This window comes from Corvus hawaiiensis, chromosome 24 (genome assembly GCF_020740725.1).
Source record: "Corvus hawaiiensis isolate bCorHaw1 chromosome 24, bCorHaw1.pri.cur, whole genome shotgun sequence".
NCBI lineage: Eukaryota > Metazoa > Chordata > Aves > Passeriformes > Corvidae > Corvus > Corvus hawaiiensis.
This window is the reverse complement of record NC_063236.1, coordinates 1976333-2002961: the sequence shown is the minus strand read 5'-3', so window position 1 is coordinate 2002961 and position 26629 is coordinate 1976333. Positions and strand designations below refer to the sequence as shown.

Sequence of the window (26629 nt, the reverse complement as noted above, 5' to 3'; positions counted from 1 at the left end):
GATTCTCCCAGAAAGGGTCACTTTGTCACTGCCGTGACCTCGTGGGTCCCTTCCCGCTCAGGACATTCCATTCCCGTCCATCCTCACGTCAGTCCCAGGTTTTGGGTGAGCCTCCAGATGGATCAGGGGGTTGGATTCCCCCAGGAGAAGGTGGCACCTGGTGCCCCTCAGCTCCAGAGATAAAAAGGGATGGAATCGGAATCCGTAGTGCCAAGCCGGGGATTATTTACAGCCACGCTCCCCAAAACTCTGCCCACTTGGAGAACACAGCAGACGGGAAGAACCCAGCTCTGTTTTATGGAAAACTCTGCGGAATGGGGTGTAAACGCCACATCCTGCCAGGGGAAGGACAATCAGCCTCTGGGTGAATTTTAAACCCAAATTCCCGAAGAACAAGTGAGGTACAAATTGTCAGGAAAAGAGACATCATGGGCAGGGCTGATTTCCATCCAAACTTCCTGCAGAAAGTCAGGGAATTCCAGGAAGGTCTCTCTTTGGCACGAGCCCCATCCTCTGGGGGATCCTCGTCAGCCGGAGCCAGTCCTGCCACAGGACGGAGAGTCCGGACAAGCCCCATTTTTCCTCTCCTCGCTCTCCAGCTCTGCCTGGCTTCCTGAGCTGAGCTAATCCAGCATCTCCATCCTCCAGACTCGTTTGCTTTAATGAGCTTCCTCCCCGGCGCCGCCGGACTCAAAGGTCACCTGCCCGGAAAGGTGACCCGGGTGTAAAATGACCCGGCCGGGGAAGGCGACACCGAGGGCTGAGCAGGGAAAATCCCGCCGGGATCCAAGCTCAGAGCCCCACTGCTGGGTTATTAATCAGGATTGGAGCTCCAGGAGCTTTAGGACAGGCAGGTGGGCACCTGTGGGTCCATGGGTGCTCCGACATCCCATCACCCTTCCCTGGATGCAGCAGCGTCCCCAAAACCACACAGAGGTGCCACCAAAGGAAACTCCAAAGCCCCCAAGCCTCAGTCAGGCCACTCCGATGGCCCGGGAGGGGTTGTTCCCCAGAGGAAATTCGGGAGGACTTCAGGACTTTATGGCCGTGGGCCCGTGGGTTGGGGATGGGATGGAGCGGGAAGGAGGGATGGCTCCAAACCACGAGTTATCCCAGGATACCTGGATGGGTACCAGCCTTCCCTCTCCATCTTCCTCACTGCCAACCGCCTGGGAACCACCAGACCAGCCAAACTGGGCTGGAAAGGGGATGCCGAGCTTGGCATCGCTCACTCTGGAGTTTCAGAGCAGCCAGAGTTGTTTCAATTTTCTGTTTTCTAAGAAAAAACTCAATTTGGCCACCTGGAAGTTGTTTTTTGGGGAGACAGAAAGGAATTGTTGCTACTAGGAGTGAAATCAGGAGTGGCTGGAGCAAAGCAGGAAAGCCCATTTCAATCCCCCTCCACGTAACGAGCTCAGTGCATCCCGTCCCCCTCTCCAAATCCATATTTTGTTGGGATTCTGTGTCCCCCAGAGGGATTTTTGGGGGTTCTGCCTCAGTTTCCCTGACTCCCTGCAACTCCTCAGGTTAGGAAAGAAAAACTCCTGCTCTGAGGAGATTTGGGGTAATTGAGGATGAAGAAAAGCTCCAAGCAGAGGCTCAGGACCAGCTTTGAGCCCTCTTGGTCCCCAGCCCAGGACACACCAGGAGCGGCCACCAGCAGCGTGGGGAGGATTGATGTCACTCTTCTCACCCGAGGTGTAATTAATAATTAATTAATAACTGACCCACCGTTCTTACGGGATGAGGGCAACAGGGGGTACCTGGGGGCTGCTGAGGTGGCAGAGCAGGGACACCCCCCCTCACCCCCTCCATCCCCATCCCTGGGGTCCCTCGTACCGCGTCACCCCCAGGGACCCTCCGGCTCCTGGGCCAGGAGCTGAGCTGGGATCGGGACTGGACACAGCTGGAAATGGGGGAGGGGACAGGTCTCGGGACCCCCAAAATGGGGCTGGGGAGGGCCACGCTGGTCTCAGCCGAGCATCACCAGGACACGACGCTCACCGGTGCTGAGGGGACAGAAACTCCTTTCCTGCTGTAATTTCTGGGCAGATTAATTTATTCCCAACCTCTCATTAATTCGCCGCCTGTCGTGGTCACCCAGAGCGGCTCCTCCGGCCGGTCCCGTGGGTGCGGGAGGGGGCAAGGGACAAGGAGACGCCAAAAGGGGGGGGAACAACCCAGCGGCCCCCTGCCCCCCCCCCCGGCACCGGGCACGGACTGGGGACACAACACCGGAGCCCCCCGGACCTCGGGGCTGCGGCTGGGTGACACCGACTGGGCGACACCGACTGGGTGGCGTGGGGCTCGGCGGGGACAGTGGCCTTTGTCCCCTCTCCAAAGGGCCGATGGGGGGGGGGGGGGGGGCAGGAGGGAGGGGAGGCACATCCAGATGCGGAGAAGGAGCCGGGCGGGGGCCCAGTGGGGACCCCCCCAACAGACAGCACGCAGGTGCCCTTCCCCCCTCTTCCCCTCCCTCCTGCGCCCACCTTGAGCCCCTCTCGCCCCCTCTCTGCACCCCCCGCCTTGCCCCCCCTTCCAGAGGCCGGACTCCCCCTTCCATACCCCCGGCACCAAAATTCAGGGACCCCTCCCCCCTCGCCGATGCCCTTCACCCCCCTCCGCACGCCCCTTGGGGCCCCCCCTTGCAGATTCCTCCCCTCCCCGCCCCCCCCGCTCCCCTTCACCCGCCCCGGTCGGAAATGCCGCAGTGAAGCAGCCACGGAGCATCCTCCGGCCGCACCGGGGGGACCGGGCATCCCCCCCGCCGCCCCCCACCTGGTAACTGAGGATCCCATCGGGCTCGTTGCTGCCGGCGGGCATGGCTGGGCCGGGGCCCGGGCACCCCCCCGGGGTGGGGGCCAGGGGGGGCCGCCGCCGGCTGCAGCCCTGGTGCCGCTCACACCGGCTCCAGCATCGCCCGGCGCCGGGGCCAAACCCCGCCCAGGGCCGGCGGGAGGAGGAGGAGGAGGAGGAGGAGGGCGGGGGGAGGAGGCAGGGCCGGCGGGTGGGGGGCGATGCCCGGCGGGTTTCCTGCGGGTTTCGCTTCGGCAGCGCCCCCGGCCCCGATTCCCTCCAGCATCGCACTGACCCCCCCTCTCCCCCCCCCGCCTTCGAAATCGCCCCCGGGCTCACCCCGCTAGCCCCCAGCCCCGCCCCCTCCTTCCCTGCAGCACCTGCCCTCAGCTGACCCCCAGCATCCCCCTGCCCCCATCCCCACCCGGATTCCCCCCAGCTTCACCCCCAGCCCCTCCAGCATTTCAGAGCCCCCCCTCAGCATTACCCTCTCCCAGGGGCGCTGCAGCAGCACCCCCAGCGTTCTCCTGACCCCCCCAGGATCACCCCAATTCCCCTCTCACCCCAACCCCCGCCAGCATTTCAGAGCCCCCTCTCCAGATCCATCGCCCACCCTTGGTCCCCCCCAGCATCCTCCTGATCCCCCCCAGCATCGCCCCGACTCTGCTTCAGCACCAGCCCTTGATCCCCTCGAGCGTCAGCCCCAAATCCCCTCAGACCCCCCCAGCCCCCTCCCAGCTTCCTTCAGCAGCACCCGCGATTCCCCTCCACCATCCCTGCCCAGCATCCCCCTGGTCCTGCCCAGTAACACCTCCGACATCATCCTGGCCCCCCCAGACCCATCCTGACCCCCCCGGTCACTCTCATCCCCTCGAGAATCCCCACCCCAAACCCCATAACCTCCCCCTCACCCCCCCTGTCCCCTCCTGGCCTCCTCCACCATCCCCCACCCCCCTTTTCCCCCCAGCTGAGGCCAAACCTGGCCCTTTGCTCCCCAAAAAGCCCCTTGTCCCAGCAGGAAAGGCTCAGAAATTTGGGAGGGTTGAGCTGTCACCTAAAACTCTTCCAAAAACAACACTTGGAAGTCACTGAATTGCTCGGAAATGCACATTTTTTTATCCCATTTTCCAGTCTCTGCCTCCTCGAGCTCGTGTCCAAACACAACGGGATCACGGAACATTTCCCTTCCTTTAATGAGGGATGAAAATCGAGGGTCAGTTATTAATTAACAGAGTCATGAATGACTTCCCATCCTCACTGGTGGCACAGATGGGCTCCTGCTGCAGATGGGGGGAGAGATGATCCCCCTCTCCCTCATTTCCAATGGCAGTTCCCAGGAGGTTTGGGACAGCCACAGGAGAGAGTTTTTCCTTAAGAGAAGTGCTGTTCCTGGGCAGGAAATTTCCCTTTTTCCTCAGTCTCCCATTAGAGGGATGAAATCCTGCCCTGCCCCACCCTCATTTCTTTTGTCTCCTCTGAAAATGTGGCCCCAGAGGAGTTGGGTGCTGGAATCTGGGGGTGTTTTGGGATTAGTGCCCAGAGCTCGGTGTCAGGACACGCCCGGCACCTGGGCAGCCCCTTCCCCCTCCCACGGCCCAGACCCCGAATTTAGAAACCCTCAAAAATGAACATTTCCCACCCAAAATGCCGTTTCCAGCTGCGTTTTTGCTGCCGTGGTTTCCCCAGGAGCGCTGTGGCCGGTTCCATCCCCGCTTGGAGCGGGACACCCTCATCCCCGAGTTCTCCTGGCCCAGCTTTCACCCAATTCTGATTTTCCAACTTCTCCTTACGGGAATCTGCCCTCGCCCAGCTCCTGCCTTTCCCAAAACGACTCCCACCCACCTGGAGCCCAACCTGGCCTCAACAACCACACCCCACCCACGGCCCCACCAGCACCCTGCAATTAAAGTTATTTCGGAGGCAGAGGCACATTCCTGCCCTGGAAAGGGCTGCATCCAAAAAGGAAGCTCCGTGTCCCTGGGGACCAGCTGGGAGGGGGGGATTAATCACCCCCACAGCTAAAAATGTCCTCGAGAGAGGCCAGGTGTGTGGAGCTTCCATCATTGTCCCTCCCAGCTCACTAGGGATGGAGGATCAGCCCAAAATTCCCTTGTGGCTCACTCCAAACGCTCCCAGTGGGATTTTCCACAGGATTTTGGGCACTGTGGAGCCGCACCAGCCCCGTGCTGGCGGCTTTGACTCCTGAGGAAAACCATCCACGCTCCTGCTTTGGGAATTCAACTTCCCGGCCATGCTCTCCAGGTGAGGGGAGCCCGGCTGGATTCTCCTTCCGGCCATTCCGGGTGGCTGTGGCGATTTGGTACCAATCCATGGGAATGAATCGATGGGTTCTTTGCTCCGGCTTTGGGATCTGCGGCTTCCAGGGACTCGCCTGGGAAACGAGGGTTTCTCCCCTAAGAAGAGCATAAAACCCCATCAAATAATCCCGGTTAATCTGAGGAGCCACAGGAGGAAACTTGGAGCAGGAGGCGGTGGTGGGAAAGTTCACTGGGATGTGGAGAAAACCTTGAGAAAATCCCAAGAAAACCCAGCAAAAACCCATTTTCAGGGAAATAAAGGCCTCGGTTCTACCCAGGGCTGGAAGCAGCTCCAGTATCCCCATGGATGGAGAATCCAAGGTCAAAGCTGCAGATGCAGGGAAAGGAGTTGTGGGATTTGTCTTGGAAAGTGGCTCCGGGGACCCTGGGGACACGCAGAGTTCTGTCACGAGTAAATCCATTAAAGTGGCTCCGTTTTGAGGAAGAAACGTCACTCCTGACTGCTCTGTGCTGCCAAAGAGGAGATGTTGGAGCTGGAGATCCCAATTATTCCCGATGCCTGGAATTAGAGGAGATCCTGGCTCTCCATTTCAACACAAGTTTCCTCAAACAGGAGATGCCAAATTCACTTTGGGAGAAACGTGCAAAATAGAAAGGCCTGAGATGGGATTTTTCCCAAAGAAAAGAGGGATTTGGAGCTGGTCCATGCTTTGTGCCTCAATTCCCCACTTCTGCAGTGAATTCCTATTGGAAACACATGGATACCACTGATGGAAGTGCCATAAAACACCCAAATTACTGTTAATTAATTAAAATAATTCTTAGTGACCCCAAAAACCTTGAGATTCTCCCACTCAACCCTCCAAACTCCCAGAAAAAGCCAATGTGCCTTTCCAGACATCCCTAACTATTTATGGAAGACTCCTTTCCACTCAGTCAAAGGCAAATTTTGAGGAATTCCCTTTTCCCGGGAGCTGCAGCTCCCCCTCACACCTCCAGAGCCCGGGATGGGATCCACTTCGATATCCACGGAGATCAGTAACCCAAAACACACCCGAGGTGATCCAAATTCCGCATGGAGGACGAGGAAGGTGGAAACTGCTCCCAGCCCAAACCAGCAGCAGGATCCCAGGATCCTCATCAGCCACAGAGCCCCAGGGCTGGAAGAGCCCTCCGAGGCCACCAAGTCCAGCTTGGGAATGTCCAGAGCCCGTCCCGTGGGTCAAGGTACAAATCCATGGATTTCCCATAGGGAAGACAAGTCCTACTCCAGGTGGGCCAAAATGTGGCTCAAATACTCCGCGTGTCCCGCTGCATCCGGGGGGAAGATCTCCTGGCGCAGGTCACAGGCCGGAGCGGCCTCGCAGGCAGGGCCAGGCCCGAGCGTTCCCTCCTCCAGCACCCAGCCCGGAGTCCAGGACGTCTGCAAGGAAAAGAGGGATTTGGGACAGAGAGCCCCCCAGGAGCGGCCTGGGGCAGCCCCCAGAACCCGACCTTTTTGTGCCCAACAGGGCTGGGCTGGAGCCTGGGGGAGCTCGAGCCGCCCCTCGCTCCACCCTCCATCAATTCCACGGGACAATCCCATGCCCACGTGGCTCCCAAGCCTCCCCAGCGCTTCCAATGAGCCAAACCAGGAGGAAAATTGGCTTTGAGCAGCAAACTGGAGCCCATTTGTCACTTGTCCCTGTGCCGTTGTCCTTTGGGTGCTGATAGGGCCCCTTGGGGCCTCCCCAGACAGACACGGCCCCACTTCCCCCTTCTCCTTAAAAAACTCCCTCCCAAATACGGCCCAAAATCAGGAGTTAACCCCGGGAATACCCAGCCCCTGAAGCCATGGAAGAATTGTTAAGGGCTTCATTTAGGAAAAGGAATGAAAGAAAATGGGTTTGGCATCCCAGGGACCCAGGACTGCGGTGAAGGTTCACCAGGAGGACTGAGGGGCCAGAGCTCAGGAGGTCTTTAAAAGTCCTTTCAGAAGGACAGGAATCATTTGGAATGGTTTGGAAATGTGTTTTGGGGTGGAGAGATCCGGGAGAAGGAAGGAAATACTTCAGAGCTGTTTAACTGGAAGACCCAAAGGAGACTGAGAGAGCTTTTCCCCCAGCTGACTCCTCCAGGGGATCCTCAAAGCCTCCGCCAGGATCACGGGAGGGACGTCCTGGCTGGGACCCCGGGGGATTTCTGTACCCAATTCCCCTGGGAACCAGAAAATTGGGTGCCCAGAGACTTTTTAGGGCAATAACCCCACTCTGCCACACTTCCCGTGGGTCCGGGACTGATGGAGAGGAGGATGAAGAGTCCCTGATGCCGCAGCTCCGTCCAGCCTCCCGAATTACCTTCACAGGCCCTCGGATCTCCACCGGAGCCTCCACAGGGAGAGCCCCGTCCCTGGGAGCATCTTCCCTCTCAAGCACTTCTGGGGCTTCATAGAGGTCCAGAAGATTTAGGAAGGAGCCCTCAGCCCCTGGATTTAGTGTCTCCAAGCCCCGTGGGCTGCAGGGAGCTCTCCCTCCTTCCCGGGGGACAGGGAGGATCCAGGTCCTCATCCAGGTGGGCACATCCCCCTTCTCCCCCTCGGTGCTGCCAAAAGCTGCGGCGCCTCCGGTTCCAACGCCGTTCCCAGGGCTCAGGGGGAGCCTGCTGGCGGCCTGGGGCTGTTCCATGGGATGAGCAGAGCCCTCCAGGTTGGATGCGGAGGATGTTGGAGCCCCTGGGTGGTTTTGGTGGCTCTCAGGTGACCTCTGGCCTTCCCCCGTCACCGCGTCCTCCGTGCACTGGATGGGCAGCGACACCGGGATGTCTTCGGGACAGAGCGAGGCAGAGGGGTCACTCCTGGCAATCTGAAGGGTTTGTTTTCCCTTTCCACTGCCCCATTTTCCTGCCGGGCTTGGGGAACCCCCGGGCTGGCAGAGCTCCCCTGTCTCCTTTGGAGCCTGGGCCAGCAGAGAAAGGACACTGAGGACAACCAGGGAGGGCTGGAGGAGCATCAGCTCCCTCAGGAGACCGGGACATCCCTGGGCCCCCAAACTCCAGGCTCATCCCAGGAAAGGCTTTGGTTTAGGTCCTGGAAGGACACAGGTGGACAGGAGGGAGCCCCAGGGCAGGGAGGCTGCATTTTCCCAGCACAGCTTTGTCCAAACCGAACCCTCCTGGCCACAAAATTCCCATTTTATGGTTGGGAAAATGGTGCCAGACCCCGTGGGAGTGATGTGAGTGTTTGGGGGGAACAGGAGAGTATGGGAAGGAGGAATCCTTGGAAAACCAGGGGGTTCTGGGTGTTTTCTGGGCTGCGGATCCTCCCCCAGCCCCAGCTCCCACCCCCTCCCAGTGATGGTCCCAGGACCAGGAGTGTCCCTGAGCAGCGAGAGCCAAAAGCCACGATGGGCTCAGGGCTCGCTCCTGCTCAAAGCCCCTTCACCCCACCGCCCTTCCCGCGGGAGCTTCCTGCAGGCACCGGGATAGAGGTGGGAACGGCCCTGCCAGGGTAAAGGTGGGAACGGCCCTGCCAGCCCAAATGTGCGCTCTGGGGACACTGCAGGCCCCACTCACCCAGGACTGGCCCCTTCCTGGCCCTCAGCCTCTGGAGCAGCCTCCCCTGCTCCAAGCACAGCTCCTGCAGCCTGGCCACCTCCGCCCAGAGCTGCAGGAACAGCTCCTCCATCTCCCTCACACCTGGGCAGGAGAGAGGAGAGGGAACGACCACCTGTTAATGGTAATAATAATTAATAATCATAATAATAATCATCCACTGATAACTGGCGTTATGCACAGGCAGTGAGGAGCTGCCAGGGCCAGCCCGAGGATCTGGTGCTGCCGGTACCTCGAGATCCCGGGTGCTGTGGGTGTGTGGGATTGCACAGAAAGGAGCATTCCCGGTTCTCTCATAATTTACACAGATAAAAAAAGGAAAGGGAAGTGGATCTTCCTAAGAAGAGCCAAGCTGGGCTTTTCCACCTCTCCCCCACAGCTTCTGCGAGCTCCAAACAACCCAAAAATCCCATTCAGTAAAAAAACCTACCTGGAAAAAGCTGTATTTCCAACTCAGTACCAAAGGATCGAATTTTTTGGGCACGAGAGAAAAAAAAAACCCCAACTACAAATCCATCCAAGGAACGACATCCAAGGGTGGGGACACAATTCCCTTTTTTTGAGCTGCTCAGCCCCTTCTCCTCCCAAAAATACCCCGGGAAGCACCACCCAGCTCAGGCCCACCCAGTACCAATTAACCAAATATTGTCATTACGGAGGAAAATTGTGCTCCCCACGCTTGTCCCTGCTTTATTACAGATTAAACTTCCCAGCTTCCCCATCTTGCACCAATTATTACTGGGCGAAAAAATAAATAAACCCAAAGCTGGGCACAAATCTGCAAACCATCTGCAAAGGGGATCTGAAAGGTTCGTGCGATCTTAATTAGCATAAATATGCAAATCAGCCTGGCTTCCTGTCAGCTCCTCCAGGTTTGCTGCCGCTCAGCGCTGAAAGTTTCAGCTCGGCGTTCAATTTAAGCTCTGGCTCAAATTAGGGGTTTGGCTGGAGGGTTGGATGGAGCCGCCTCCGACGCTGTGGATTCCCCGGGAGGGATGAAGGGCAGAAATCCCGAGGGAAATGCACCTGGAGCAAGGAAAACCTCAGAGGCAATGGTAAGGTTTGCTCCCAGCGCAGGGAATTTCGGTGCTCGCCCCACACCGAGGGGAAACTTCGCCCCAGTTCTGGCTCTTTGGGGTTCCTCTGCTCCTTAAAACCTTAAAACCGAACATATTTTTCACCCCCCGAGGCAGCAAACTCCACCTCTAATTCAAGTTTTATTTTGCCTGAGAGTTGTATAGAAAGACGCCAATTAATTATTAATTGGAGCGTGACCCGGAGCCGTCACTCCCTAACAAGCCTGGGAAGATTTTGTTATGGATTTCACTCCATCCCTGCTGGGGCTTTTCGGGACTCAGCTCCTCCTCATTTCCCCGGATTGGTGCCACCAGGACGAAGCTACAGCAGGAGATTTTTCATGTCCCGAAAAAGCCTCTCCCAAACTGCAATTAAAAGCAGCAATTTGGGAGCACAAAACGCCCCATTTGCGGGGTTGGTGGAGCGGCTGCGAGGGGCGGAACCCGGCGGGGGGGAACGGGGCGGGTTCAGGGCACCCAAAATCCCATCCCCACGGCCCAGCCCGGCGTGGACCCCAAAACCCTTCTAATTTCCCCCAAAAGTGACTTACCGTGGTGGGGACTGACCTGGCCCTGCCCGGTGGCCGCGGTGACATCGCGCTGACAGTGGCGGCTGCCCGAAAGTCGAGCAGCAGCAAATTTGGGGGAGGGAATTTCCCCTTCGGGTTTTGAGCGAAAAGCGAAACCTCCGAAGCAGGAAATGAAATGGGCGAGAGCGGCGGCTCCGAACTCGGAAAAGCCCCGGGGAGGGCGATGGAGGCCCCGGGGGGCTCGTGGGGGCCGAGGGTTGGCTCCAGGCGGTGCCTCAGTTTCCCCTCACGCCTTATTCCAGCTCATTAGCGCTTTAATTTGCGGCTGAGGGGTGTTTGTGCCCCGGAGACCTCATCCCCTGTAAGCCAGTTAATATTCCAGCGAATATCCCAATAATCCCGATTAATCCTCGCTCTGCTCCTGCTCAAATCTCCCAAATCCTCCGCGCAGCGCCGGAGCCAAAGGAAAATCCTCGGCTGGGTGATGGGGCCCGCCCGGGCCCGGGGGTTTTCCCGTGCTGCTCCCATCACCCCCAGCGCCGGCCGCTTACTGGTCCCAGCACTCCTGGGGTCATGACCTTGGGACCTCCATAAATCCCTGTGGCTCCCAGCACGCCCAGTGCCACTCCCTTACTGGTCCCAGCACACCTGGGCTCACAGCCTGTAACCTCTATAGGTCCCTGAGGCTCCCAGTGTCCCCAGTGCCAGGCATTTACTGGTCCCCAGCACGGCACCCCCATTTCAGGCACGGGGCCGGTGGGTGGCACCAGCACCCGGCGTTGTTCCCTGACCGGCACCTCTAGGACCCGGCATTTTTCCCGGGACAGGCGGCTTTAGGACCCGGCGTTTTCCCCGGGACAGGCGGCTTTAGGACCGCGGCGGCCCCGGCCCGTGCACCTGTCCCGGGGGGCGGGGAACAGGTAGCGCAGGTGGCTCCGCCCCGCCCGGACGCACCTGCGGCCCCGCAGCCGCCCTGGAGCCGGTGAGAGGGGAGGAGAGGGGACGGGACAGGACGGGGGTCCCGCTGCTGAGCCCCCCTCAGCTGTAAGCGGGTCTGTGGGTCCTAGTGCCGAGCCCTTGCCGGGGGAAGGAGGTCCCGGGGTCCCGGTGCGCAGCCCTCGCCCTAGGGAAAGGGGGTCCGGTGGTCCCGGGGGTCTCGGTGCGGCGCCCCCCTCTGCGGTAAGGGGGCCCGGGGGTCCCGGTGTGAAGTCCTTGCGCTGGGCGAAGGGGTCCCGGTGGTCCCGGTGCGGAGCCCCCCACCACGGGGAGGGAGTCTGGAGGTCCTGCTGTGGCCCACCCCCTCCAGGCAAGGGAGACAGGAGGCTCCCGGTGAGGAGGGCTCGCCCCGGGGGAAGGGGAGCAGGGTGGTCCTGGTGAGGGCTCCTCCTGGGGGTTGGGTGCTCGGGGGTCCCGCTGCAGAGGCCCCTCCGTGCAAGGGGGTTTAGGTGGTTCTGGGATGGAGCTCCCCGGGGTGGGGGGGTCCGGATGGAGCCCCTCGAGCAGCCCAGCGGCTCCAGGGCCTGTGGCAGTTCCTGGCAGGGCAGAGGGAGGACCCGGCCCCCGTCAGCCCCACGGGGTACCCCAGAACCCCTGTCGGGGCAGAGACCCTCACACACCCCCATCCCCCGGGGCTCCCATCCCACACCACCGGGAGCGGGTCCAGGACCCCTGGGGCTCATCCCAAGGGATGAGGGCAGCACCTGGACGGGGGGAGCCCGACAGGAATCTGCTTCCTGTGAGCTCGTGCCCCTTGCACTCCCCAGCACATCCAGTTCCTCACACTGGAACTGAATCCCACCGGGAACAACCCCGGCTTTCCCTTGCTGCGCCCCACTTCCCGCTCCTGGCTTTTCCCCGTCCCTGCCACTCCCGATGTCACCGTGGCTCGCTGCCACGTGGAGCCCGTGGCCACCTCGCCTGCGGCAGTTTCGGTGTCATTCACTTGTTCTTCTTTTTCCTTTTTTTTCCTCCACGAGGATCTCTCGATTTCCACCTCTTCCCACCATCCCTCGCTCCCACACCACCGGGGGATGCTCCTCGAATTCCCACCAAACCCCTTTTCCCCCTTTTCTGACCCCAGCAGGCTCTACTGGGTCATTCTCATGTTGTTTTTCGAGGGTGCAGGGCCAGCACACGGGATTCTCGGGTTGGGCTGGACGGGATGGAGCAGAATCCAGCTGGGAGTTTGCGGGGCCTGGAGCAGAGGGCGCAGGTGCACCAGGAGCTCCCACTGGGGCTCTGTGCCAAATCCACCCCGGTCTTTTGAGGGGGGATTTTTTAATTTGTATTTGGGTTTTTTGCCCTTTTGGGGAGGGGGTTTTAACTTGTAGTTGGGGTTTTTTGCCCTTTTGGGGAGGAGGTTGTGGCCCCCCGGGAGCGGCCGCTCTTGTTGTGCACAACCGGTGCAACCTACACACCTGAGTGTCCCTCTGGGGTTAATTAGCACCGACACCTAACGAGCTTCGTTAGCAACGTGGCAGGAAGGAAACTCCGAGAGATGCGCGGTTAATGGAAACGGGGGATTTTCCCCCAAAATCCGTTGCTTTCCCCTCTCCCGCCTTGCACGGCAGCGCCCTGCGATGAAAACCTCGGTGCTCAGGGGCACGGGTGGGGTGGGGTGGGGGCACCTTCGCTCAGCTGCGGGCAGGAATTCCGAGGAAATGGCAGAAAATACGAGGGGATTGATGTTTTTTCCCTGGTTCTGCTTTTCCGTGGAGCCGCTGGATGGGGCCGCGCGCCCTTGGCAGTGGAGCGTGGTCCGGCTTTGATCCCGCGGCGCTCAAAGCGGGGACCCCGGGGACCCTCCTCCTCCTCCCCAACCCAAACTTCCTCGCCCTTGAAGTTGTGGCAGGTGCCCTTCCCCGCCCCATTTCCAAGAGAATTAAAAGAAAAGGGAAAAAAGGAATCAAGGGAAGGGGGGGGGACCCCAAAGTGGAGGAGGAGGAGGAGATGGCGGTGAATGGATCCCGCCGGGCTCGTCCATGCTCCGGCGGCCGCGGCTCACAAAGAGGAGCCGCGGGAAGTTTGGGGGTGGTGGGAAGCTCAGAGCCTCCGACGGATCCCGGGGGAAATTTGGGAGCTGGCGCCGAGCTCCCGGTGGCCGCAGCACCGGACACGGCATCGGACACCGAACCTGCTGCTCCAACCCGGCCGAACCCGGAGCTCTGCAGGGTCTGCTCGAGTTTTCCTTCGCAGGCAGGAAAATGCCCAGGAAAAGGCTTTTTCCCAGCGGCCAAAAATATTTTGGCAAATTTCTGGCTCTGTGTTAACTTTGGCGCGCGAGGAGTGGTGGCGGGGGGAGGCTGCAGCCTCTGGATCAGACCCAGGAGAAACTTTGGGGGGGGGGGGGGGGGGGGTGTCCCGGGTGTGGTGGTGGGGTCCTGCACATCCTCCGGCATTTATTAACCCGCACTTTTCTTGGTGTTTTAATTTTGGGATGGGTTTAGGGGCTGGAAGGGCTGGGGAGGGAATGAATTTTACAGGTATTGCTTGTGCCTGACTTTATATTAACATATTGCTAATATTATATGACTCTATTAATATATTACTAATATTGTATTGCGATATTGATGCGTTAATATGTTACTGATATTGCATTACTATGTCGATATATTAATATATTACATTGCTATTGTATTAATTTATTATTGTTTGTTATTAATAATTTGAGTTTTTGTCTAGTGGGAGGTCCCCGCTCGTGGCAGGGGGTTAGACTGGATGGTCTTTAAGGTCCTTTCCAACCCAAACTGTTCCATGCCTTGATTTATATATTTATATATTCATATATTTATATATTTGCCTATTTGCATATTTACATGTTCCGCTTTAAGTACAATAGAATCTATTCTAAGTGCAATACATTATGTCTCAAGTACCATATATTCTGTTTTGACATCAGTGGGATCAGTACATCCAGCCCAGGAATTAACTGCAGGTGTTTCTCCTTCCCCCAGGTCGCTGGAGCAGAGCAGCGCATCGTGATGCTCCCCGAGCCCCCACATCCCTGAACCCCCATCCCAGCCCGGAGAACCCTCCAAACCCCCCCCAAAACCCCAAAATGAGGCTGTTCCGCCGCCGCTACAGCCCCTTGAAGGTGGCCTTGGCGGGCGCCGTCTTCGTCCTGTTCCTCTTCATCCTGCAGAAGGACGTGGGGCGCAAGGACCCCGGCGAGGAGCCGTGGCTGAGGAACATCGTGCAGGGCAAGGACCAGGTGCTGGACCTGATGCTGGGCGCCGTGCGGGACCTGCGGGACTCGATGCCGCGGCTGCAGATCGGGGCCCCGGAGCCGCCGCCGGAGCCGCTGCCCAGCGCCCGCTCCTGCCTGCCCGGCGTCTACACCGCGGCCGAGCTGCGGCCGCTCATGGAGAGGCCGCCCCAGGACCCCGCCAGCCCCGGGGCCGACGGAAAAGCCTTCAAGAAGGATCGCTGGACGCCCGAGGAGACGAAGGAGAAGGAGCGGGGCTATGAGAAGCATTGCTTCAACGCCTTCGCCAGCGACCGCATCTCCCTGCAGCGGGCGCTGGGCCCCGACAGCCGCCCCCCCGAGTGAGAGCCGGGCCCAAGCCCCCCCGGGGCCACTTAAAAATGGGCACTTACTTAAATCTGGCCGCTTACTCCCTTAAATTTAGGAGGAAATTAAAGCAGGTTTGGGCCAGCACGTCAGCCAGCACTGGCAGGGGATTGAATGAAGACAGAGATGAAAAAAATGCATTTATTTATTTATTCTTATTTTTCCCTATTTTTGGCCCCTTGGGGGTGGGTTTAGTGGCAACAGGCTCTTTGTGTGTCCCTGTACCTGCTTGGTGGCTCCGGCACCTCCCCGCCTTTCCCTCCTCTCCCTCCTTTTTTCCAGTGGTCAGACTTTTTCTTTTCTCATCCGAGTGGAACAGCCTCGGACCCCGCTGGGGCAGGGGGGGAGGGAAATGGGGAAACTCCAGAGATTTCCCCGCCTGCCCTCGGCCAGGGGCTGCCGGATTAAAGCGGGGCCCCCCCAGCCCTGCCCGCGCGGGGGGGTGGGATGGGGGAGACACGGGGGGAATTCGGGATGGAAAAAGCCTTGAAAGGGATGGAGGAATCCAGCCCCCCGCGCCGGCAGGCGATTATCCGTGCTTAGCAGGTGTAGCGGTGACAAAGAGGGGACACGGGGGCCGGGAGCGGGACTCACTCAACCAAAATCAATGGGAATCAAAGCAGGGATGAGTCCGGAGGGGCCAGAGCTGCTCCCCCGCTGTGGGGTTGGAGGAGGATATCGGGGGGGGGGGGGGGGGGTCACTCCGGTCGTGCCTCCCCCTTCACCCCCCCCCCATTCTGTCCCCCAGGTGCATCGACCAGAAGTTCAAGCGCTGCCCCCCCCTCCCCACCACCAGCGTGGTCATCGTGTTCCACAACGAGGCCTGGTCCACCCTGCTTCGGACAGTCTACAGCGTCCTGCACTCGTCCCCCGGCTCGGCTGCTCCGAGAGGTCATCCTGGTGGATGATGCCAGCACGGATGGTGGGTGGGGGCCACGGGGACACAGAGGGATGCAGGAGGCGTGGTGGGATGTGGGGCCAGAGGGGTGCAGGAGCCCCAGGGAGGTGTGAGGGAGCGGTGGGGGGATTCGGGGACCAGAGGGAGGCAGAATCCCTGGCAGGATGCGGGATCAGAGGGGTGCGGGAGCCCGGGCAGGATGCAGGGGATGCCAAGCCCCTTTCCATGCCTGGAAGCAGCAGCTCTGAGCCACTCGGAGAAGCGGCTCAGGCTCCCGACATCCCGGGATCTCCCAACAGCCGCTCCCCGTTCCACACCCACCCCGGAGCACCTCTGGGATTTTCCCTTCCCCAGCACCGCTGTCAACCCAGCCCTGGGGACAAACCGGGTGCCCCACAAACCTCCACCCCCAGCCAGCTGCAACCCTCGTTAATGAGCACCCCGAGCTAATTAAAGCGGGGTTCAGTGTCGGGGCGCTGGGAGGAGCGGACTCTGCCTTTGTCCCAGATAAATTCTCCCTTTCCGCCCGCGGGTTCCCGAGGAGCAGCAACCTCGCGGTGCCGCGGGGCTTCATTGCCCGGGAACTTGGCTCCCACTGTGGCTGGACGTGGCTTGGACTCGGGTCCCCTTCCCAGGACGGTTTTCCGGCGGTCCCGGCTCTCACTTGGCCATTTCCAGCTCCTGGCTTGGCTGCATCTGCCAGGAAATCCCGGGTTCCTCTGGTCACCCATGTCCGCTGTCCCTTCCCTCAGAAACAACTTGGTCCTGGTGACACTTCAAGCACAGGGGTGCGACCTCCTCACCCTGTCATTCCCTGTCCCTCTCCAGAGAGGGATTAGACGGGAGGGGGAGTTTCCCTCATAAAACTCATTTTCTTTAGCCAAAAATACACTTGGGTTTGGGGCAAAGGTTCAGGTGTCCCTGAACCCAAACCCGGCTGCAGGGTCTGAGCAGCAGGGGATGGGATGGGATGGGATGGGATGGGATGCAGGGACCGGCACCTGCCTCTCCGATGGATCCGGATGCTCTTCCCGCCCGCAGAGTACCTGAAGGAGGAGCTGGATCGCTACGTGGAGCAGCTGCAGATCGTGCGCGTGGTGCGGCAGCGGGAGCGCAAGGGGCTCATCACGGCGCGGCTGCTGGGGGCCAGCGTGGCCAGCGGGGAGGTGCTGACCTTCCTGGATGCCCACTGTGAGTGCCCACCCTGTGACTTCTGTGTCTGCTCCCGGGCGCTGTGAGCGGGGCTGCCCCGCTCCAACCCTGCCCCATGTCCCAGGCGAGTGTTTCCATGGGTGGCTGGAGCCGCTCCTGTCCCGCATCGCCGAGGAGCCCACGGCCGTTGTGAGCCCCGACATCGCCACCATCGACCTCAACACCTTCGAGTTCTCCAAGCCCGTCCAGAATGGGAAGCAGCACAGCCGGGGCAACTTCGACTGGAGCCTGACTTTCGGCTGGGAGGTCGTTCCCCCCCGGGAGAGGCAGCGCAGGAAGGATGAGACCTTCCCCATCAAGTAAGCCCAGCACGGGGGGATTCGTTATCCAGCTGGGTTTGCTCTTTTTTTCCAACGAATTGGTGTTTTCCTTGGTTTTGGTGCCTCCGGGTGGGCGGTGCTGCCCCTTCCCAGTGGGGTTTTCCCCGGGGATTCTTGGCATGAGGGATCTCAGGGGGTTTGTTCCCGGGCATGGTCAGAGCTGGGGGGGTGGTGGAGGACAAACCTCGCCTGAGGCTTGGGGGACGGACCTTGCAATTGCCTCCGGCAGAGTCTCTCATTAAGGATTTAATTGCTGTCTGTACCTTCTCACCCTCGCATGCCCAGGTGCCCCCGCACTGGCACAGCAGCACAAGTCACCTGCGGATTAGACTTGTACCAAAATCCCTCTTTTTATCCCTCTATTTTACATGCAGAGAAAGCCTGGGTGATTTTCCCACCTCTCCGCTGCTGCCCCAGGACAAGCCGGGTGCTCCCACGGGGAGACACCGGACAGCCCGGCTGGCCCCGTCCCCACCGCGGCCGCGGGGCTGGCTTTGTGCACAGGTCACCTGGGAGACGCTCCTGTCCCTATAAAGGCCCCTTTTACCTCCAGCCGGGCGCTTGGCTCCCGGCGCTGCCTCGTCTCCAGCAGCTCAGCGAATCCTTGGGGTTTATTATTTCTCCTGAATAAAGGCGAGGTTCTGTTCCAGCCTCAGATGGAAAAGATTAGGGAAGCAGGAGGAGGGATTGGGGCACCGAGCTCTGACCTCCCCCTGGTTTTGGCGACAGGTTTTTGGTAACAATATCCCCTTTTCACTTTGAATCCAGCCGGCAGCGAGGCCCCTCCGTGTCACGCTGTCACCTCTGTCCCCTCCCAGCAGCCGGGCCCAGCCTGTCCACCAAAGCCACCACAGCTGGATGGGGGGGGCTCTGATTTTGGGGCTGTGATGTCCCAAAACTCAGATTTCCGCCCTTTTATTCATGTTTTACCCCTTCTTTGGCCCCCCCAGGTCTCCGACCTTCGCAGGTGGCCTCTTTGCCATATCCAGGTCCTACTTTGAGCACATCGGCTCCTACGACGACCAGATGGAGATTTGGGGGGGTGAGAACGTGGAAATGTCCTTCAGGGTAAGGACGGGGGGTCACCTTCAAAGGCACCTCCAGGGAGCTCCCTGTTGGGGGGCCCGGAGGCTGGACCCCCCCGCCTCAGGTGTGGCTTCCCCGCAGGTGTGGCAGTGCGGGGGACAGGTCGAGATCATCCCCTGCTCCGTCGTGGGCCACGTGTTCCGCTCCAAGAGCCCCCACACCTTCCCCAAGGGCACCCAGGTGATCTCCCGGAACCAGGTGCGCCTGGCCGAGGTCTGGATGGACGACTACAAGGAGATCTTCTACCGCCGGAACCAGCAAGCCTCCCAGATGGCCAGAGAGGTACTGGACACCCTGGGGGGCTACTGCTTCTATTGGGGGGGGGGGGGGGGCTGGTCCTGCTGGGAGCTCCACCTGAGCAGGGGGAGGGGGGTGATGGGCGGGAAACCAGACACAGGTGGACAGAAGTAGCCAAAAGCCTATTTTCTTTTAATTCTTTGGCCAGAATGTTTCCCAGTAGGAAAACATCGATTTGTATGATTTTTTTTTTTTTTCACAACACCAAAACTTTGTGCCAAAATATCTCCGAGCTCTTGGTGGAGCCCGTGGGTACCTGCCAGGTGACACCCCCCCCCCCCCCCCCTCCAATTGTCTCAGTGCTGCTCACACCGTGAGGGGTGATGACAAAGCTGGGGTGACGCCCAGCTCTGAGCCCCAGCTCAGAAAGGAGTTTTTTGGGATTTTCCCTGCTGTTTCCGGAGGTGACTTTAATTTTCTCCCGTGACTCCGTTGATAGAAGACGTTTGGTGACATCACAGAGCGGCGCAGGCTGCGGGAGCGGCTGCACTGCAGGAACTTCACCTGGTACCTGCAGAACGTCTACCCCGAGATGTTCGTGCCCGACCTGACCCCGACGTTCTACGGAGCCGTAAGTGCCGGGATGGCCAAAGCATCCGCAGGCCTCGGCCCTGGGTGGGAACAGCGGAGCGGGGAAGTGCCCAAAGGTTGGGTTTGGGGGATTTGCATTAAACCAGCGCAGGGGACGGGGGTTGGTGCTGCCACGTTTGTCACCCGTCGCTGTGTCTGTCACCGTGTCTGTCACTGCTCACTGTGTCTGTCTGTCACCACCTCTGTCACCGGCTGGCCGGACCGGTCTGGGCTCCGGCTGAGCTGGAATCTGGCAGAGCTGGTTTGGGGTGAGCTCCAGGGTGGAGAACCCACAGGAACGTGGATTTGGGTTAAACTCGGGGGAAGAGCTGAAAACTTCCCTGAGCCCCGAACAGTGCCCTGGCACAGGGAGGGCTGGGAAAACTGAGCTGGGGACGGGATGCGGAGCTCCAGCTCCATCCCGAAGGATTCTGGGAACAGGCGGGATGCAGGACCCCATCCCCATCCACCCATCCACAGGGAAGTGGAGACAGGCGGGATGTGGAGGGCTGGCTCCATCCCTGAGGGAGCTGGGGACAGGCAGGACACGGAGCTCTGGCTGTGTCCCCAAGGAACTGAGCACAGGCAGGATGAGGGGCTCCAGCTCCATCCCTGAGCAGTCGGGACAGGCGGGGTGTGGAGCTCCGGCTCCATCCTCAGGGATGGAGCCGCCAGAAAAGCCCTTTCCCCCAAACTGGGTCTGCCTCTCCTCAGCCAGGGCGATGTGACCGCAGCCGGCACGACCAGGTGACGGCCCGGTGACAGCGCGGTGACAGGGTGCTGGGTGCTGGCTCCCGTCCAGCTTTTAATTCACCTTTATTTCCTGAAACCTCAACCCGGGCAGCTTTCCCTTTGCTCCGTGTGCCGGAGGCGTTGGCTTGGGCGTTCCTCGTGTCCTGGAAAGGACACGGGACCCGGACCCGGTGCTGAGTGCCGGAATCGTGTTTGCACAGCGATAACCCAGAGCCCCGCACAGCCAAACCTGAGGCGGGTCCTACCCCGGCTCCTCTGAGCCCTTCTTTCTTCCACCCTCCCCCCCCCCTTTTGCCTCACTCCTGCCCCTTTTCCCCTCTTCCCCGTCGTTTTCCTCCTCTTTTTCCACCCTCCCCCCTCTTTTACCCTGCCCCCCCCCCCGTTCCCTTCGTCATTTTCTCTCTTTTTCCCCCTCTTTCCATCTCCTTTCTCCCCTTCTGTTTCCCCCCACCCCCACCTCTCTTCCCCCCACCCCACAGATAAAAAACGAGGGCACCAAGAGCTGCCTGGACGTCGGGGAGAACAACCACGGTGGGAAACCTCTCATCATGTACCCCTGCCACGGGCTGGGGGGCAACCAGGTGCGCCCCCCAAGCCACCCCCATCATTTCGCCGCCTGCCCCCCCTCCCGGTTTTCCCCCGGGGGTCTCTCCCGGGGCGCGGCAGTGACGGCCCCGGTTGGCTCTTCCCGCAGTACTTTGAGTACACGAGCCAGCGGGAGCTGCGCCACAACATCGGCAAGGAGCTGTGCCTGCGCGCGGGCGCGGGCGCGGCCGAGCTGGGCGAGTGCCAGTTCCGAGGGAAGCCCGGCCGGGTGCCCGCCAGCGAGGAGTGGGACCTGGCGCAGGTGAGGAGATCCCTCCGTGCCGGGCACCGCCCCCGGGCACGGCGGCATCGTGCCCGCCACGGCGCTGCTTCCCCGGTGCCGCTTCCCCTCGGTCACGCCCCTCGTTCACCCCGCGATCGCTCGCTGACCGCTTGGGTTGTTTCTCGGCAGAACCGGCTCATCAAGAACTTGGCCTCGGGGATGTGTCTGACGGCCCGGGGGAAGCACCCGGCGCTGGTTCCCTGCGACCTCACGGACCCGCACCAGCTCTGGTCCTTCACCTAAAAGGGAGCGGAGCCCCCGGCCGGCCCCGGCCACGCTCAGGAAACCAGGATCCAAAAACCTTCCTTGTTCGCTTTAAGAAGTGAAAGCCTTAAATATGCTGCATTTCGTGGCTGCCTTGAACTGAATCCCGTGCCTTTGGGAGCCGGGCTCTGCCGGGGGCACCCCACGGACCCCAAAACGCAGCGGTCGTGTGGGGACGCTCCTGCAGGTGCTCCTCGGAAGCCGCTGCTCGTCCTCCCCATCCCGGCTCCAGCCAGAGACTCTTCAGTTCACATCGGGCATTAAAAACGTGGATGTGCCTCCGCAGATGTGGAATCGGGGTGGGGAAATCCGTCGAGGAGGAGGATGGTGACCGTGGGGCTCCTCCCGTAAGGGGGCATCGTGGCTTGCGGTGGCCCCTGGCGGGCAGTGGGAGAAGTTGGGATCTGTGCCTTAGGAATCACGTTGGATTTGAGGGGGAGGGAAGTTCGATTTGGGGGGTTTGTTATTGTTAAATGATGATGATTCCTGGGTGCGATTCTGCTTGGGCTGAACAGGAGCAGTTTCCCTGGATGGCACCACAGAATCCTTCCGACGAGGATCCCGGGTGCCGCGTCTCCTCTGTTCCTGAATTTTTGTCTAGCCCAACTCCTGTAGCTGCCACTTTTGTTGCCATTTCATTTATAGTGGGTGCAAAATCCTCCTGGACATGGCAGGAGGCGAGAGAACCTGTCCTAGACACACAGCCTCAAATAAAGAGATGATTTATTTTACACAAATGCTGTCTCTAGCCTTTCCAAGCTCCCCACAATCCTCTCACCTTATAACCCTCCCTCTTCCTGCCCTAGAAACTCCCTATTTAGCCCTAAAATGAGTCTACAGCCCTTTGTGCTACAACTGGGGGCTCAGCTTTGGATTGGGGTGTCCCTGCGTGGGGCGGAGCCGTTGCCGCTGTCCCTCGCCGTGTGCCCTTGGTGCTGATAGAACCAACACGGGATCATTTGGAGATTGTGTCCCTGTGAAATCTCGTGTTTTCCTTGGAGATAAGGGCAGAACGGCAGCAGCGGCTTTTTACTTCCTCCATTTTTCTTTACCTGGGTGAGCCCATGACCCCCGTGGTCCCAAATGCTGTTTGCCAATGCCTGTCCCTCGAGGGCCAAAGTTCCCCCCCTAAACAGCCTCAATGTGGAGTTGAAGGGGTAAAAAAGGACACCGTTTTGGCCAGAACTCCGGGCTTTATTTCAAACCGTGGCGCTGCTTCATTTAGCCCCAAAGTCAGGCCCCGGGGAGGCCGAGCCCCGGCCCTGCTCCAGCGCTGGCTGTGCCGCGGGGTTGGCGAGGGGCTGGAGGTCGTGCCCCGTTTGTGCCTCGATTTCCCCAGGCCAGCAACGCTGCGGCTCCATTCGGGTGCTGGATCAGACTCTGGGACCGTCCCACAAATCAAGGCCACGGAGAGCCGCAGCCGAGGCCCCCCGGGGCCGAGACCGGGACAACCTCGGGACACGGCTCCGGGACACGGGAGCAGGAAGGTGCCGGCGCGGGGCGGCGTCTGCGCGGGAGCCGGAGCCGAGGGACGCTCGGGGTGTCCGTGGGGTGCCTCGGCCTCGGCGCCGTGTGTGCTTTGGCAGAGGGGCCAAGGCCGCTCGCTGGGGCCGCGGCACCTGCTTCCCTTCCCGCGCCTCCTCCCGCGGCCCCGTTAAAGCGCCCGCGGGGCAGCGCCTCGGTGCCGCCGTGGACACCGCGCTCCAGGATGATGCTGCAGCTCGTGCTCCTCGCCGCCCTCGCCCTCTGCGGTGAGTCCCGCCCGGAGCCTTCGGCCTCGGCACCTCCTGACACCCTCCCTGACCCCGCCGCTGGGGACTCACGCCGTCCCTCTGTCCCCAGGGCGCTGCTCCGAGCTCGATCTCGATGGGATGCAGCGGGTGGTCGGTGGGACCGAGGCGCGCTCGCACGCCTGGCCCTACCAGGTGAGTCCTGCCGGGGTCCCAAGGGCGATCCCGGGGCTCTCCTCGCCCCGGCACCCTGCGCTGAGCCCCCCCTGCCCGTGTCTCGCCCCCTCCCCAGATCTCCCTCCAGTATTACTCCGGGGGCAGCTGGCACCACACCTGCGGGGGCTCCCTCATCCGCAGGAACTGGGTGATGACCGCCGCCCACTGCGTGAACAAGTGAGCAGGGCGGGCCCCCTCCTTCCTCTCGGGAAAGCTCCTTTCCCCCAAAACCCTTTCCAAGGAGAAAGTCCGGCCGCCCCAAGCCGCAGCGCAGCCGCCCTTGGAGGGCTTTTGGGCTCCTCCGGCAGGGGCTCCACGGGGCTGTTTCGGGAGCATCCTCTCCCTGCTCTGACCCTTCCGCATCAGCTCACGCTTGGAATGACCGTACTTTGGGGCTGAAGGAGTGTTTTTGCACCTTCCCGGCAGTAACATGAACTACCGTGTGGTGGCCGGCGAGCACAACCTCAACAGGAACGAGGGCAGCGAGCAGATCTTCAGCGTCAGCAAGATCATCGTCCACCCCTACTGGAACAGCAACAACGCGGCCGCGGGGTAAGGCCCGCGGGAGGGGACCTGGGGGGAGCCCGGCCGGGATCCGGCCCGGGGGTCCTTGTAACATCCTCTCCCTCCCCGCCGCAGCTACGACATCGCCCTGTTCCGCCTGAGCGGCTCCGCCACCCTGAACAGCGCCGTGCAGCTGGCGGTGCTGCCCCAGGAGGGCACCATCCTGCCCAACAACTACTCCTGCTACATCACCGGCTGGGGGCTCACCCGCAGTGAGTGACGGGCTCCCCCCGCCCCAAATTCCCCCGAGGCTGGGCGACGCCGGCAGCCCAGGGAGCTCTCGGAGCGCTTGGCCGCCCCAGGAGGCTTCGCTCGGGGCACGCAGGTGCCCAGCGCCGGCTGGGGCCGCGCCGAGCTTTGGGGGGACGGACGGGGCCGGGGGGCTGGGCGGGGGCCGCGGCTCTGCTTTGGCCGGGCCGTTGCGGGCTCCGGCGGCTGCGAGCCGCCGCTGACCGGCGCCGGGTCCGTGCAGCCAACGGGCAGCTGTCCAGCGTCCTGCTCCAGGCCTACCTGCCCGTCGTGGACTACCAGACCTGCTCCAGCCCGTCCTACTGGGGCTCCACCGTCAAGAACACCATGGTGTGCGCCGGCGGCGACGGCGTGCGCTCCGGCTGCCAGGTCCGGCCCCGCGCCCCGCGCTGCCCCCCGGCACCCCCGGCGCCCCCCGCAGCCCCGGCTCACGCCGCTCCTCGCTCCGCAGGGCGATTCCGGCGGTCCCCTGCACTGCGCCGTCAATGGCCAGTACCAGGTGCACGGCGTCACCAGCTTCGTGTCCAGCCTGGGCTGCAACGTCCTGCGCAAACCCACCGTGTTCACCCGCGTCTCCGCCTACGTCTCCTGGATCAACAGCGTAAGGCGGCCGGGCCGGGCCGGGCCGGGCCGGGGCTCAGCCCCAGCGCTCTCGGGGCACCTCTGCGCCGGCCCCGGCCCCGCGCGGCTCAGCCCGGCCCCTTCTCCCTTCCAGGTGATCGCCCAGAACTGAGCAGAGCGGGACAAGCCCCCGCTCGCCCTCGCCCACGGACATCCCCTGACTCCCCCGCGCCGCGCTCCGGCCTTCTCGCCCCCGAGCCGGGGCCAATAAAATCTCTCTTCCCGTCTCTGTGCCTCGCTGCTGCCTTGTCCCGCGCCCGCCGATCCTTCCTCCTCCGGCCCGGCATCCTCCTCCGCTCCCATGCCCCGCACCATCCCTTGCCCGCCTCCTCCTCCTCCTCCTCCTCGCCCCTCAGGGAAGAGCCCTGGGCAGCAGGAGCCGGCTCCGAGCTGTCGAGGCAGCCCGAGCGTCTGTGAGATGCTGGCAGAGGGGGGGGAAACGCTGCAAATCCCCTTCCTGGGCAGCAAGGCGCATCCTTGGGAATGCGGGGGACACCCAGAGGATACGGGGCCGTCCCATCGCGATTTTCCCTGACACTCGCTCCGTTTCTCTTCCCAAACGGACCTCCTTGGCCATGAGAGATGCCGGGTTCGGGGACTGTCACCTCCTCGTCCCTCAGCTGCATCCTGCGGCTGTGCCACAACCCCCCAGCCCGGGGGCAAACCGCCAGCACCAACGTGCCCCAAACACCCAGTTTACGCCCAAAACAGACGCCGCTGCACGGATCCAGTGGCCCCTGGGGGTTCCTCTCACCCCTTTGTCGTGTCCTGCTGAACAAAACGCCCAAGGACAGCAAGATGGCCCTCCCAGCACCGGGGTGGCCGCAGGAGCGGTGGCTGCACCTGGCACTGCTGAAGCCCCTCGAGGGCTGTGTCCACTTCTGCCCCTCCCAACAAGAAAAACACTTGAGGAGGAGCTGGACCATGTCTGGAGAAGGAAACAGAGCTGGGGAAGGGGCTGGAGCAGCTGAGGGAGCTGGGAAAGGGGCTCAGCCTGGAGCAAAGGAGGCTCAGGGGGGGACCTTGTGGCTCTGCACAACTCCCTGACAGGAGGGGGCAGCCGGGGGGGGGTCGGGCTCTGCTCCCAGGGAACAGGGACAGGAGGAGAGGGAACGGCCTCAGGCTGGGCCAGGGCAGGCTCAGGGTGGACAGCAGCAGGAATTTCCCCAGGGAAAGGGTGCTCAGGGATTGGCAGGGGCTGCCCAGGGAGGTTTGGAGTGCCCATCCCTGGAGGTGTTCAGGGAAGGGCTGGAGGTGGCACTCAGTGCTCTGGGCTGGTGACAAGGTGGGCATCGGGCACAGCTTGGCCTTGACGGGCTGGGAGGGCTTTTCCCACCTCAGGAATCCTGGGATTCCGTGCTTGGTGTGCCAGGAACGCAGCTGGTGCAGTAGCTCAGCTTGCAGCTGAGATGAAGGCTGAGCTCTGGGTGGTACCAGAGACTGTGAACTGCTGAGCCTTTGCCGACCCTTTGGAGAGCAGTGGCACAGCCAGGTGGGTGGACACTGGGCGAGACGGGAGGGGCCGAAGATTTGGGAGGAAGAGCCAAACTTGCACTCTTGGACTGTGAGGGGATAAACCCGAGGGGTTCCCTTGTTGGGGCTCCTCCTCAGAGGCAGCAGCTCAGGCTGTGCCTGTGTCACTGCCCCGGGATCGACGGAACAGGACACTGAGACTGCCGTGGGAAACCAGGGCTGGAACCGCTGAGGAAACAGCGCCTGACCTTGGGACTGGGGGATGTGAGGAGTCCAGGGGGGCCCGTCGGATCACTGGAGACACTGCTGTGAAGGGGCTCCAGCCCCCACAGCGAAAGTCTCTTGAGGTGAGAGTGCGACAGCCAGAGAATCTTGGGAATGCTCAGACTGGGAAGTTTCCTTAATGAGGGCACCAGGCCCAGCACCACAGCTGGTCAAGGGAGGGGATTGTCCCACTCTCCTGATGTCCAGCCTGAACTTCCCCTCTTCCCTCTCCTCCTGTCCCTGTTCCCTGGGAGCAGAGCCCGACCCCCCCCCCCCCCCGGCTGCCCCCTCCTGTCAGGGAGTTGTGCAGAGCCACAAGGTCCCCCCCTGAGCCTCCTTTGCTCCAGGCTGAGCCCCTTTCCCAGCTCCCTCAGCTGCTCCAGCCCCTTCCCCAGCTCTGTTTCC

General features: G+C 61.3%; 4 protein-coding genes across 8 annotated transcripts in view; 2 read left to right on the top strand and 2 right to left on the bottom strand.

Annotated features, from left to right (window-relative positions):
* Positions 1–2938, bottom strand: part of SLC4A8 (solute carrier family 4 member 8) — a 27278-nt gene extending 24340 nt beyond the window's left edge. For all 3 annotated transcript variants that reach the window (XM_048327791.1, XM_048327792.1, XM_048327793.1), the window contains exon 1: positions 2779–2938. In XM_048327791.1, the coding sequence (XP_048183748.1) occupies positions 2779–2823 (45 nt within the window). In that variant the 5' untranslated portion in view covers positions 2824–2938. The remainder of the gene's footprint in view (positions 1–2778) is intronic.
* Positions 2939–3889: 951 nt separating this feature from the next.
* Positions 3890–10961, bottom strand: LOC125337749. Of its 3 annotated transcripts, XM_048327818.1 has the most exons (4): positions 10291–10954; positions 8625–8778; positions 7412–7875; positions 3890–6498 (listed from the first exon to the last, which is right to left on the bottom strand). In XM_048327818.1, exons 1-4 carry the CDS (start codon positions 10333–10335, stop codon positions 6340–6342), a joined length of 822 nt encoding a protein of 273 aa, XP_048183775.1. In that variant the 5' UTR covers positions 10336–10954; the 3' UTR covers positions 3890–6339. The 3 variants fall into 3 exon arrangements, with proteins under 3 accessions (XP_048183775.1, XP_048183773.1, XP_048183774.1); XM_048327816.1 differs by having other exon boundaries at positions 3890–7875; positions 10291–10961; XM_048327817.1 differs by having other exon boundaries at positions 3890–7875; positions 8625–8747; positions 10291–10960.
* A 206-nt stretch (positions 10962–11167) lies between these two features.
* GALNT6 (polypeptide N-acetylgalactosaminyltransferase 6) lies at positions 11168–21839 on the top strand. The gene is given in 12 exon segments (XM_048327802.1): positions 11168–11251; positions 14223–14814; positions 15588–15708; positions 15710–15761; positions 16779–16928; positions 17014–17248; positions 18220–18337; positions 18437–18637; positions 19092–19223; positions 20455–20556; positions 20670–20822; positions 20973–21839. Coding segments are annotated over 11 exon segments (1866 nt in total). The 5' UTR covers positions 11168–11251; positions 14223–14326; the 3' UTR covers positions 21087–21839.
* CELA1 (chymotrypsin like elastase 1) lies at positions 21380–24714 on the top strand. Its single transcript, XM_048328329.1, has 9 exons — positions 21380–21440; positions 22447–22594; positions 22828–23032; positions 23130–23230; positions 23480–23605; positions 23693–23829; positions 24090–24235; positions 24318–24467; positions 24582–24714. The coding sequence occupies exons 1-9, from the start codon at positions 21380–21382 to the stop codon at positions 24597–24599; spliced, it is 1092 nt and encodes a 363-aa protein (XP_048184286.1). The 3' UTR covers positions 24600–24714.
* The last annotated feature ends 1915 nt before the right edge of the window (positions 24715–26629 follow it).